Source organism: Monodelphis domestica, chromosome 4 (assembly GCF_027887165.1).
Source record: "Monodelphis domestica isolate mMonDom1 chromosome 4, mMonDom1.pri, whole genome shotgun sequence".
Classification (NCBI taxonomy): Eukaryota; Metazoa; Chordata; class Mammalia; order Didelphimorphia; family Didelphidae; genus Monodelphis; species Monodelphis domestica.
The window spans coordinates 90,041,812-90,055,994 of record NC_077230.1 but is presented as its reverse complement, the minus strand read 5'-3'; the positions used below and the strand labels follow the sequence as shown (position 1 = coordinate 90,055,994).

The 14,183-nt window shown below is 40.9% G+C and overlaps 1 protein-coding gene across 7 annotated transcripts in view; it reads right to left on the bottom strand.

Annotated features, from left to right (window-relative positions):
- The window catches only part of KALRN (kalirin RhoGEF kinase), a 1,009,634-nt gene that overhangs the window by 589,861 nt on the left and 405,590 nt on the right, over window positions 1-14,183 (bottom strand). For all 7 annotated transcript variants that reach the window (XM_056793564.1, XM_056793558.1, XM_056793562.1 and 4 more), the window contains exon 6: window positions 7,147-7,269. In XM_056793564.1, coding sequence (XP_056649542.1) covers window positions 7,147-7,269 — 123 coding nt within the window. The remainder of the gene's footprint in view (window positions 1-7,146; window positions 7,270-14,183) is intronic.

The following is a 14,183-nucleotide window of genomic DNA, read 5'->3' as shown; positions in this document are numbered from 1 at the left end:
TTACAAAGAATCCGTTATAACAACTAGAGGCCATATTGGAACGAGTTTTAAATGCCAAATAAAGTTTTTAGTATTTCATAGTAAAGTCAATAGAGAGGATTCTTGAGTAGGGGAAGAGGGAGAGATGTGTCAGATTTGTGTCACAAGAATGTCAATTTGTTGACTGAGTCGGAGAGCGATTAGAGAGGAAGAGACTGGAAATGCTTCAGTATTTCAAAAAGGAGAAATGTCTCTATGGATTCACAAATTTTGAATCCACCTGAACCCATTCTTTCTTTCCTTTGAGCTACTAATTATTTTTAAGCCAGTGGGCAAAAATGAGTCTTGACAAGTCCTCTCATCCATTAACCTACTTCAAGTCAAGTCAAAGAAACAATTCTGAAACTTTCCTCACTCACACACTTGGGATAATAGAAATTCTTTCCCATTGCTAGGAAATTTGGAAATTCTTACCGATAGCTAACCTGCAAGCCTTCTGGTTTATAAGAGCACTGAGCCATGATTATGAAACGCAGGTGCCTGGCGGTTTCATTAAACAATCTCGGAGATTTCATTGTCCTCACCCTGCAGCCAGATATACAAGATTCAACTTAATTAGGCTAAGTAGGCATCTGAGAACCTTCCTACATTCAAGTGCGGCAGGGAGGCCAAGAGATGGCTTGTAACAAGCTAATTGGTTATAGTATATTAAATCAAGCCTCCCTGTTCCTCCAGTCACAGAAGCCACTTTCACTCAGCACATTTCCACCTGTCTTCTTCTATTCTCCTTTGCCTGAGGAATTCAGAAGTAAATTTCAAATAGAAAATGGTGCTAAAATACCATCAAGTCTCAATTATCAAAGGTAAACAGGGGTTTGGATATTCGAAAGCCAAGGCACATCTCTTTTTTGCTTTAGAAAGCCATTTCTGATGGACTTTTACAGAAAGTCACCCTTTCAATGATTTTAGCCTTAGATAGATTCTTTTGTGTGCTAGGAGCTCCTCTGGCAATCTGGTGAAGTCCATAGACCCTTCTCAGAATAATAATTTTTTACTGCATCAAATAAGAGACAAAGGATTTCAAGGGAAAGCAAAGGCTAGTGAAAATAAATGTGTTTTTTTTTCTCATCCAAATTCATGGATCTCCTGCAATCTCTCCTTCTACCCCTTGGGAGTCTATGGATTCTAGCCTAAGAAATCTTAGGAAAGAGAGACGTTTCCACATATGGATGTAAGCAAGTTTGTTTTTTTATGAATCCACCAAGATTGAGAAGATAACGGGGGGGCGGGCAGCAAGAAAGCTAAACTCTCTATGGACAGCCCACAAAGTTTATACATCATCAAAGCCAATTGGATCTATCATTCCATTATTTACTCACTTTTCTTTGATGAATTAAGCACATATAGAAGCAGATAATCATGGATGCTTTTCTCCTGAATGATCTGAATCAATTACAGTTGAAAGAATATTGTAGAGTCAAAGGACTTTAATTTGTGGCTGATTTCTCGGACTTTTACTTCATGAATGACTTTGGGGGAAAAAATCACTTAATCTTTTGGTCCTCAGTTTCTTCATCTGTAAAATGAGGGGGATGGGTTCAATTGTTTCTAACTTTCCTCTCAGATCTAGACCTTTGATCTAGGATCCTATGATCTCAGAGGCCAACTAATGAACCTGAACTGAACAAAGAAATTCACTCTATGACATTCCTGATGACTGGTCATCTATAACTTTCACTTGAAGACTCCGCCCCACTAAGTGGAGCAATCCCAAAGACACTCATTTTACTTTAGGCACCCCTAATTATTAAGAAAAAAGGTGAGAGCAACTAAGTGGCTCAATGGATTAAAAGCCAGGCCTAGAGATAGGAGGTCCTGGGTTCAAATTTGTCTTCAGACACTTCCTATCTGTGTGACCCAGGCAAGTCACTTAGCCCCCCATTATCTAGCCCTTACCACTCTTCTGCTTTGGAACCAATATACAATATTTATTCTAAGATGGAAGGAAGGAAGGAAGGAAGGAAGGAAGGAAGGAAGGAAGGAAGGAAGGAAGGAAGGAAGGAAGGAAGGAAGGAAGGGAGGAAGGGAGGGAGGAAGGGAGGAAGGGAGGAAGGAAGGGAGGGAGGGAGGAAGAAAGGAAGGAAGGGAGGAAGGGAGGAAGGGAGGAAGGGAGGAAGGAAGGAAGGAAGGAAGGAAGGAAGGAAGGAAGGAAGGAAGGAAGGAAGGAAGGAAGGAAGGAAGGAAGGAAGGAAGGAAGGAAGGAAGGAAAGAAGGAAGGAAGGAAGGAAGGAAGGGAGGAAGAAAGGAAGGAAGGAAGGAAGGAAGGAAGGAAGGAAGGAAGGAAGGAAGGAAGGAAGGAAGGAAGGGAGGAAGGGAGGAAGAAAGGAAGGAAGGAAGGAAGGAAGGAAGGAAGGAAGGAAGGAAGGAAGGAAGGAAGGAAGGAAGGAAGGAAGGAAAGAAGGAAAGAAGGATAGTAGGAGAAGGCAAGGTTATTCTCACCTTCTTTTCTGGGTGCTGGCAATACCATGATGCTATGAATCAGTCTATGAATCAAATTGAATTATAATGCACTAAGCTGGGAGTTTGGAAGCCAGGGTTATTGGATGTCCTTTATCTATCCACTTAACCTCATAAATCTCAGGGGTTTGGGCTTTTCCCCTCCTCTTTCTTTGCGTATTTTAACTAGAGGAAATAATTATACCTTGCCTAACTTGGAGTTCCATAGAGAAGATGGCATGTAATGAGGATTAGAATAACAATGTAATAACAGTAAGAGTAGGAAAGGACCTCAGAGATCATCTCAGCACAGTAGAAAGAGGAGCTGTTCTAGAACTAAAAGACTTGGGTTCAAACCTCATATCACACACTGCGTTGTGGTCTTGGACAAACCACATAATGTCTTAGAGCCTCAGATTCCCTTGCTTCTTCATCTGTAAAATAAGAGAGCAAGAATAGGGAATATCTGATGTCCCTTTCATCTCTGAATCTATACTCCTATTTTTTAGTCTAACCCTCTCATTTTACCTATAAGGAAGTAGAAGCACAGAGAAGTGATATGATTTGTCCAAGGTCACACAGTTAAACAAGTGGTTGAACCAGGATTTGACCATAGCTGTGATCTCACTCTGGGTCATCTAGGTGGTACAGTGGGTATAGCACTGACTTTGGAATCAGGAAACCTCATCTTTATGAGTTCAAATCTGACTTCTGACACTTATTAGTTGTGTGACCTTGGGCAAGTCACTTAATCTTGTTCATCTCAGTTTCCTCATCTGCAAATGAGCTAGAGAAGGAAAATGGCAAACCATACCAATATCATTGCCAAGAAAATCCCAAATGGGGTCATGAAGAAACAGACATTACTGAAATGATGACATAACCAAACTCCAAGTCCAGTGCTCATTTTTAAAGCACAGACATGACTCTATCACTCCTTACCACGAAAAGCTGCAGTAACTCCCAACTGCTCTGTTTGGCATTTAAAGCCCTTCACTATCCAGCTCCAATCTCTTTCCAGATTAACGAATGACACATTACTTGCTCTTTAGTCCTCTATGGTCTAGCCAAGTTGGCCTCCTTGCAGTGTTCTATATATATATTCTATTTTCTGTGTCTGTGCTGTAGGACAGATTTCCCATCATTCCTGGAATATTCTACCTCCTTACCTCCATCTGCCTTTTGTTCAAATATCACTTTCTAGAAATGTCAATCAATTGGGGAATGGCTAAACAAATCGTGTTAATGTTGATTATGGAATATTATTTTTCTATAAGAAATGATAAGCAAGATGATTACAGAAAGAACTGGAAAGACCTTCATGAACTGATTCAGAGTGAAATAAGCAGAACTGGGAGAACATTGTAACACTAACAGTAATATTGTGGAACAATCAGCTGTGAAAACTTGGCTACTCTCAGCAATGCAATGATCTGGGACCAACCTGAAAGACTCATCCTGAGCAATGCTATCTACCTCTAGAGAAAGAACTGTTGGAGTTGTCTTTCACATCAATGTATCTGGTTTTATTTGGGGATTTGGTTTCATCTGAGTTTGCTTTTACAATGACCAACATGGAAGTGTGTTTTGCAAAACAATAAAAATTAAAAACAAATATCATCTCCAAGGCTTTCTCAGTATCAGGGAAACTGTGTCCCCTGACCCCAAGTTTACTTTTATTTTATATTATTTATTTATCTTCTAATTATTGATATGTTTGATTTTATTTGTTTTATATTTCTAATAAGCATGCCTATTGTTTCCCCCAGGAAAAATGTAAGCAACTTGAAGGCTTGCTTTTTCTTCCAAGGTCTAGTTGAATACCAGAATAGTTTGTTGTTTGTCCTTCATTTTCAGAGAGGATCAATGGCATCATGGATGACTTGACTTGTGAGTGAGTAAATTGGATTTAAGTGGTACAGAATTGCACAGTCATCAGTCTCACTCTCATACTAGACTCGTCCAAGCCCAGTGGCTGGACAAAAGTCAGGATGATTGGTGATGGATGGCCCAGGATGCAGTGGATGACCTTGGTATCTTCCATGCCTGACCAGGTTCTAAGCACTCCACACCACTTGATTCAACCTCCTTCATGGCTGTTGGAACAAATTGTTCTTTTCTACCCCTTCCACTAGAGGAAGTCTTCACATGCTTGTAGAAGACATCCCCCTAATCACCGACAGGTTTGTGGCCTGTTGGCCCCCCCCAACCTGATTTAGCCCATCTGCCAAATAAGGTCACCACACATGTTACAGCTTCTTGGAGACATGGGTGAGGGCTGGGTAAAAGAAGACACCAAAGAAGGAGAATAGCCCCTGAAAAAAACTCGGCAAGCCCTCACCCTAGAGATACAAGTCCTCTCTGTATGGATAGGAAGTATTTAATAACTGCATGTTCATAGGAACATACTGTTAGAAGAGGAAAGGGCCTTATAGGTCATCAAGTCTTATCCTCCCCCTAATTTTAATGATGAGAAAACCGAGACCTTTGGAAGTTACCCAACTAATAAGTGTCTGAGGTGGAATTTGAGTCTTTAGGACAACAAGTCCATCATTCCATTTCCACCTCTATCTATTGAGTTTCCACTGTGTCCCACTACCCAGACTAACACGATGGGTGTTTTTATAAGCAACAATACCTAAATAAATGAACACAAGAAGTTCCTGTGTCGACACTTTCAATATTACAAAATTTGATGAGGTTTCTGCTATTGTTGGAGAAACATCAACACCAAAGAGAGTTTCAGACGACTGAGAAGCCCAGAGGAACCTTTGCCCAATGCTGGGGGGCCTCCACAGGGAGGATATACAGGTGGGTAGTCTTCATTTGCCTCCTGGCCCATAGTGAAATGGGGCTCAGCATAGAATATCATCCATTGGTTTCCCAGATGTGCAGTCAGTGCAAACCCTCTGGGGAGAGAAATGTCAGTGTTCTACACTGAAGGGTAAGTTCTTCTTATCAAGCAATGCGAATTTAAATGTAAAAGCATCCTCAGCATTTCATCTAGGACTAAAGACTTGAATATTTTTACAGCAGCTAGGGCTTTCTTACTGTACATTGTAGAGGGCTGAGATTCCTTCTCTTGGCTATTTTGTTTGACTCTTATTCTCCTTGGTGGAGAAGTCAAATAGGGCAATCATCACACAAAGAACCCATTGAAGCTTTACCACAATAATTCTAATGAACGCTCCAGAACTAATGCTTTAACCAGGAGAAAAGAAAAATAAAAACTGCTGTAAGAATAATAAAGCCATTCTGGCCTGCACGGCACCCCAGTCCATAGCAGACACTCAACAAATGCTAGCTTATTCCACTGAATATGACTGAGGGCTTAGGGGTGATTTGGGGCATGGTCAGGAAGCAGAGACGCCAGCCAGCGATAAGAGAAACCTAACTAACATCAGCTACAGATCCAGACTTGGATGTAACAGATTGAATAGACACCAAATCTCAAGATATGTTTCTTATGTTGGCTGAGAATAGTATCCAGGGACTGACGAGGCAGAATGGTCTCTTTCATAGGAACTGCTGATGCAAATGTTAAAGACAGACAGGAGATTTCCTCCTTTCCACCAAACACATCCCACACCTTCCTGCCTATGCCCCCTTGTTCGTGCTATTCTCTGCTCTCACTAGGCTCTTACCATTAGCATCACTGCTGCTTCCCATCTCTTCCTGTTGTCATCCTCCCCATCTTTTCAGGATCAAAGCCAATGCTTCTTTCTCTCTGAAACCTTCCTTGATTCCCATATAGGCATCATTTCTCCTTTCTTGATCTCATAGCATTTTACAATTCTTTTATGCATTTATATCCTGCGCCATTAATTTATGAGAGTTCTCCAAAGGAGTCTCAACAGCAAAAGAGCTTGTTATTTTGTCGTTTTTCAGTTGCCTGATTCTTCCTGATCCCTTTTGAGGTTTTCCTGGCAAAATACTGGAGAGGTTTGCCATTTCTTCTCCAGCTCATTTGACAGATGAGGAAACTGAGGCAAACAGGGTGAAGTGACTTGCTCAGGATCATTAGTAAATGTCTGAGGCTTTATTTGAATTCTGAAAGATGAATCTTCCTGACTCCAAACCTAATACTCTATCCACTATGCCCTCAGTTTACGTGGTCTATTTATCTGCGTGCATTTATTATTGTGGTTGTAGGGGGCAGAGTATGTTTGACAACAAACTCCAATAGAAAATGTGTGCACAGCAACATTTTCAGTTTAATCTGCGTTATTAACATTTTCTCCATCATTTAACTCTGGACAGTGAACAAATCAATACATCAAGCACTGATTGGTAGCCAATTTGCCAATATTTGAGGTGTAAATGAAAATTGAACTCTGAGCCAGTTTGAGCTGGCTCCAGCACACCTTTGTATCAGTCTCTAATGTACTATAAATCCCCTCTGCGCTCTACACAGTGGCATACATGTGATACGTTTGGTTTGTTCAACAGGTTTGTTGAATGAAGTAAGGAAGGAATAATGACTGAATGAATTTCTCTCCACACTAATGCATTCAATTGTCAATGCTTTGGGGATTCTCCAGCATTATTCACTTTCAGAGGACAGCTCTCCTCCCTCCAACTCTCTCTGCTCCTTTCTGCTCTAGTCCTGATCCCCTCCCTCCCACATACGGAATTCAGAACTCGGATTTCCAAGCTCTACCTTCAACTCACCATGGAATTCATAGCAAAGTGATTGTGCTGAGTCTGTAGGTCCAAGGCATGCTGGTAGCTGACTCCAATCTCCGTATGACTCTGGAGGAATAATTCTTTATTATGGCTGATCCAGTCGAACATCTGGAAGGGACAAAAAAGAAAATGGGAACCATAAGGGTCAGAGTCTACTGAGGCACAATTCCAGACTGTTAGGGCCAAAATTCAAATCTCCAAAAACTGCAACTAAAGCCCAGAAGAGAAAGTTGAACACCAACCACCTGACTCAAGGCAAGGCAGAGCTGAAGTCTTGGTCCCCAAAGATCCTGTATTTTTGACTCAAGGGAGATTTTCTGTGTTATCTTTTAATAACTTGAAGATTGTTCATTTAATGTCCCAGTGTTCAAAGCTCATGCCTTTTTACTATTCTTTCTATTATTATCATCAAAGACCTAGGTTTAGAAGTAGATTACAATCTGTAAAGTTCTTTTAAAATATTTTCCCCCACATTATTTAATTCTTTTTTAAAATAACCCTTACCTTCTGTCTTAGAAACAATTCTAAGACAGAAGGGCAAAGGCTAGGCAATTGGGGTTAAGTGACTTGCCCAGGGTCACACAAGTAGGAGGTGTCTGAGGCCAGATTTGAATTCAAGCCTAGCTCTCAATCCACTGAGTCACCTAGCTGCCCCTTTTCATTTATTCTTAAGAAGTACCAGGGGTAATATGGAGATGTGACAGCTAAGGAAAATGAAGGTCAGAAGATTAAATGTTGGCCAAAGATTACATGGATTTAGAGCAGGAAAGGAACTTGGAGGTCAACTAGTCCACTAATGTCAAACTCAGAAATAGGGGCCCCTGAACCATATATGAGGATACTTGCTGCTGCATATTGACCTAGAAAATATAGATAATATTGTTACCTATTTTTACTTTTTATTTATTTCATTAAATACTTTCCAATTACATTTTTAATCTCATCCAGGAAGCACACAGAAGTGCTGTGGCTATGTGTTTGATACCTCTGATCTAGTCTATCCCCGTCATTTTACAAAGCAGGAAGGTGGGCACCAGAGAGGTTCAGGGATTTGGTTACTGTGGGAAGGAGAGGACCTAAGATTTGAAAACAGAACCTCTGGCTCCAAATCCATCACTTTTCCCCCATGCCTCATAGCTGGGACAACCTTTATTCACACTCGAATCCCCTGGCTTTCACCTTCCTGCTCTTTCTAACAGAGTATTTGTGGTATCATAAAAAGGAAATTTGGGCAACTAGGTGCTGCCATTGTGCACGGAGTGCCAGGTCTGGAGTCAGAAGAGTCAACTTTATGAGTTCAAATCTGATCTCAGACATTTGCTTTTCTGCAACTTCCATCCATGGCCCCTAATTCTATTCTGTGTGACTCTAGTCAAATCTCTCATGCCTTTCCACTTATGTTGCTGTTGTTGTTCAGTTGTTGTCAGTCATGTCCTCATGACCCTATTTGGGATTTTCTTGACAGAGATACCAGAGTAGTTTGTCATTTCCTTCTCTAGCTCATTTTACAGATGAAGAAACTGAAGAAAATAAGGTGAAGTGACTTGCCTAGGGTCACACGGCTAGTCAGTGACTGAGGCTATATGTGAACTCAAAAAGATGACCCTTGCTGACTATAGGTCCAGCTCTCCATCCACAGCACCATCTAGTTGCCCTCTCTGCCCAGGAGATATTCTAACTCATGTTATGGCCATTTGGGTACAAGTCTCTATCACCCCTATGATAAACTCTAAGGTCTTTGTAAAGCTGTTCTAGAAGTCTTCTCCTAGCCTCCTTCTGCAATGAAAGCATCTTTAACATTCATGAAAATCTGGAGCAGAAAGAGACAAGGTGAAGATCTGGCCTCAGACACTTCTCAGCTGTGTGACCCTGGGCAAGTCACATAACCCCCACCGCCTATCCCTTACCACTCTTCTGCCTTGTATCAATACTCAGTCTTGATACAAAGACGGAAAGTAAGAGTTGAAACAAAAAAACACTCATGGGAACCTGAGCAAGCTGTAGAGAGGAAGACAAAACTTTGCCACTGTTGCCAATCCATGGTATGTGTGTTCCTCTGACTTTCCTCCTCTGAGTTGACCCAGGAAAAAGGCAGTCCCTTCTGCTACATGACAAAGAAAATCCTTCCCCCCCCCTCAAATACATGCTTTCTACCATATCTCTGGGGTAGAGAAGGGTCCTCTGTGTTAAATGACTAATTAGATTTTTGAACAACTAGAGAGGTATGTTAATAGTAGAATAGGTAAACCCATTGGCACCCACTGAACTAGAGCTCAAGAACATCGCAACCCAGGCTGGCACCAGAATCAGGCTGGCAAGCAGCCTGCCAGGGGAGGAAGCTGGGAATGGAATAATTCAACAAATGACCATCATGGAGCTACTTTGTTTAGAGCATTGGTCTAGGTCCTGAGCAGGGTCCTAGAGCTGAGCTAAGGCAGGAACCAGATGAAAATGGAATTGAGCATTTGTTTAATAAAATAAATAAAAATACAATGAAATGTTGATAAAGCTAGATTTTAAAACTATGCCAAGACGTCTACAGCTGGGATCCTTGATACACAGGTTTAGTGGGTCCCTAGTTTAGTGGATGAGAGCCAGACTACAAGGAGTTGAAGTGAGTTGATGTATCAGGGTTGTCAGGCAGAGACAGCTTTTTCAAGAATTTTAGAAATGAAAGAGAGGAGAAAAATGAACATAAGTTAGAGGGAGAAGAAAGATCAAGAGACAACTTTATTTTTTTAACCCTTACCTTCCACCTTAGATTCAATACTATGTATTGGTTCCAAGGCAGAAGAGTGGTAAGGGCTAAGCATTGAGAGTTAAATGACTTGCCCAGGGTCATATAGCTAGGAAGTAGAGATGACTTTATTTTAGAGTATAACAAGAGTGCTCAATAGGACTGGACATTTTTTTTAATTTAAAGATATTTTATTTTCCCAATTTCATGTGTGCAATTTCAACATTCATTTTTGGAAACCATAAGATCTAAATGGTCTCCCTCTTTCCCTTCCTTCCACCCTCTCAGCTATGGCAAGCAACATGATCTGGGTTATACATGTATTATCATGCACACAAAACACATTTCCATGTTGGTCACAGTTATAAGAGAATCCTGGTATAGAACCAGCATCCCCAAATAAAACCATAAATAGCTGTAAATAAAGTGAAAGTTAGTATGCTTTGATCTGGCTCTGTGGACATGCATATTCTTACTTCATAAGAATTTGCACTTTCCCTGACTTTCCCTGACTCAATGATGACTTGAAGGACCTACAATCTGGGATGAGGTAACCATCCTCTGTTGGTCCCTGGTACCTCAGGTTGTGGAGTAGAGGATTGGTGACTGGGCCAGGAAGAGCTAGCTTAAACGGGTTATAGAAGGAATGAGGTTGAACTGAGACTCAACAGGTTATAAAAGGAATGAGGACTGATCAGGAAAAAAGAAATGAATCTCTATATTCTAAAATATTTCTAGCAGCTCTTTGTGGTGGCAAAGAACTGGAAACTGAGGGGATGCCCATCCGTTGGGGAATGGCTGAACAAGTTGTGGCATATGACTATGATGGAATGTTATTTTGTTACAAGAAACTATGAACAGGTTAGTTTTGAGAAAGTGTGGAAGACGCACGTGAAATTATGAAGAGTGAAACAAGCAGAACCAAGACAATATTACATATAGCAACATAAATATTGTCTGAAGCATGACTTGTGTGCATTCTCCTCCAGAGAAAGCTATCTGACAAATAGAAATAAGTAAGACATAGTTTTATATATATATAGTCAGATGATGCCTTCTCTTTCTCAGAGGGAAGTAAGGGAGTTAACTGGGTATCTTAATGTAACAAATAAATTAATTAAAATAAAAAAGAATGAGGACAAACAGCCCCTGGCCTCTTCTATGTCTTTCATTGTTTGGAACATGGGTCCTTCAACAAGGGGTAGAGAAGGAGAATTTTCTCCCCCATCTCTTAGCAAAATGTACATAAGTAGACATGTAGAAGATACCTACAGAATAGATGGCAGGTAACCTTAGAAGTGAAAAGCTGCAGGGGAAGGAGTGGGGAAAGGAAAGCCTCCTTTAGAAGATGGTATTTAAGGTAAATCTTTTTTCCCCTCAATATATATTTATTTATTCCATTAACTATTTCTCTATTACATGTAGAAAAGATTTTAACTTCCTTTTCTTTAAATAACATTATTTTATTTGGTCATTTCCGAGCATTATTCATTGGAGACAAAGGTCATTTTCTCCCCCCACCCCACCTATCCCATAGCCGATGCGCGATTCCATTTAACATCCTTTTTAAAAAATGTTTTGAGTATCAAATTCTTTCCTTCCCTTCCTTCTTGAGAATTTGATTATTGATTATCGATTATCCATGAGTCATGCAAAACATATTTCCACATTAGCCAAGTTGCAAAAGAAAACACAGACCAAAAAGAAGGAAAATAAAGAAAGTAAAACAGTGTGCTTTGATCTGCATTCAGGCTCCCTCATCAGTTCTTTCTCTGGAGATGGATAGCATTTTTCATCCTGAGGCCTTCAGAATAGTCTCGGATGATTGTTTTCATCAGAATAGCCAAGTCGTTCACCGTCAATCATCATGCAATCTGGTTGTTACTGACTACAATAGTCTTCTGCTTTTAAGACGAATCTTGAAGGAAGCCAGGTATCCTATGAAAAACAGAGGAGGAGCCAGAGCACTCCAGACATAGGAGACGAGTGCAAAAGCTGGGAGATAGTGTGAAGAGCATGTGACATATGTAGTGGAATCATAGAGTTCATTGCCGGGAAGATATTTCTAAAACTTGAAAGGTAGGAAGGGCCTGGATGAGAGAGAAGGGAAGGAGAGCGTTCTGCAAAAACGACAGTTAGACCTTCTCTTCAGACACTTAAGGAACCAGTCTAGGATGCCATTCAACTTAAGCCTGGATCTGGGGAACCTAAGCTCAGCATGGACCAGGATGCAGAAGCCGAGTACGGTTGGAAAGATAGTTCTCAGATAGTCGAGGGTGAGTCTTTGAGTCAGAAATAGATGGATGAACTTAGCTGACTGGATAACAGCATCCATAACTGAGGAGGTAGAGTAGGAATTTAAACCTTGACCTGCTGACTCCAAATCCAATTCTATTTCCCTGAGACCATGTTGCCCCAACCTTTGCAAGGATTTCTCAGTTCCTTGAACTACAAATGTGAAAGATAGGGGGCAGCTAGGGGGTTCAATGGACAGAAAGCCAGGCGTAGAGTTGGGCAGTACTGGGTTCAAATGTGACTTCTGTCATTTCCTGGTTGTGTGACCCTGGGTAAGCCATTTAACCCTAATTGCCTAACCCTTACCAAATTTCTGCCTTGGAATAGATACTTAGCATCCATTCCAATATAGTAGGAAAGGGTTTTTTTTTTCCCCTTTTAAGTGAAAGATAAGACTAAATAATCTCTAATGGCACTTCCATTTCTCTATCTTGTGATTCCATGACTAATCTCCTGAGCTAGCCTAATTTCAACTCCAGAGTCTACTTCAATTCTGTGTACCTGAAACCATCTGCTTGCATTTAGCCTGTATCCTCATCAATCCCGCAGGGTTTGGGCATGTAGCTTTCATTACACTATATATAACTGGATGGAAACTATTTTGCATTTTAAAACTTACTCTTTAAAAAGCTACCTTCTGTATTAATGTCTAAGACAACAGAGCAGCAAGGGCTAGGTAATAGGAGTTAGGGGACTTGCCCAGAGTCACACAGCTAGGAAATGTCTGAGGTCAGATTTGAACCCAGGACCTCGTGTCTCCAAGCCTGGTACTCCATCCATGGTGCTACCTAGATGCCCCTAGAATGTACTCTTGAAGTAGAGTATAAGACACAAGGGGACACAATGCTCTTGAGTACCTAGGAAGGAATCCCTAAATCTTGGAGTGATGGTCATGCAAAGGCTCTCATCCTGTATCATATCTATAGTCACTCTCTCATACATAGTCTGGCTCCAGTTTAAAAAAATCCAACAAACAAGCAATTCTCAGCTTAATCGTGGGCAAAGTGGGTAAGCGCTGTGGAAAGCTCCTTTTAAAGAAAAGCCATTTTTCCTTAGAAGAGGCAGCTCCACTTAGCCTTTGATGAATGATAACAAGGGATAGGAGGGTGAGGGAAATGACAGCATTAAGGAATGCATTCATCAGCATTCACTTGAAAACAGACCCATTTGGGAATATTAGAATTACAGGCAAATAAGATTCAAGTGTACCTGTGATTCTTCTTAAGGAGGCAGTAGTTTATGGGGGGAAAACAAAGCCATGGAGTTAGGAGTCCCCAGCCCTGGGCTCTGGTGCTAATTAGCTTCATGACCTCAGGAAAATCCTTTAACCTCAGTTTCCTTATCTTGAAAATAATGGGATTGGACTAGATCAAGCTCCACAAACTCTCTGATGTCATTTTTGAATGTGGTTCTTAGGGGATACCCTTGGAAGGGTGTGACTCAAAGTTGGGGGGAACGTCAACTTTCTGCTGCCACTTCAAATTCCTGGAGCTGCCTTGGCTGCCTTTTCCTTCTTGGCATGAGCTCGAATCTGTAGTCAGAGCAGAAAATAATTTGATGCAGCTGTGGGCTCTACAAAATGTAATACAAGTAAAAAAAATTCCTTGGAGACCAAAGTTCACGTCCAAACAGCAAAACTTTATCTTTCTGTTTGGAATCCAACATAGTTTGGTCTCATTAAAGAGATCGATGTTAAAATGCAAGAGTTTGGAGAGAACTGTTTTTCTTGCCTTGTTTTTAAACAAGTTGTCTATTTGGGGGGGAAAACTGGCCAAAATCCATTACAAATGAACATGAAGTCTAGTTTTCAGATTCATTTGTAAAAGAAATTGACTTAGATGTAAATGAGGGAAGCAAACAGAAGCCCCCAGTATTTGTCCTTTGAAGGCAGAGGGAACAATCTCTCTCTCTCTCTCTCTCTCCCTCTCTCTCTCTCTCTCTCCCCCTTCCTCCCTCTCTCTCTCTCTCTCTCTCTCTCTCTCTCTCTCTC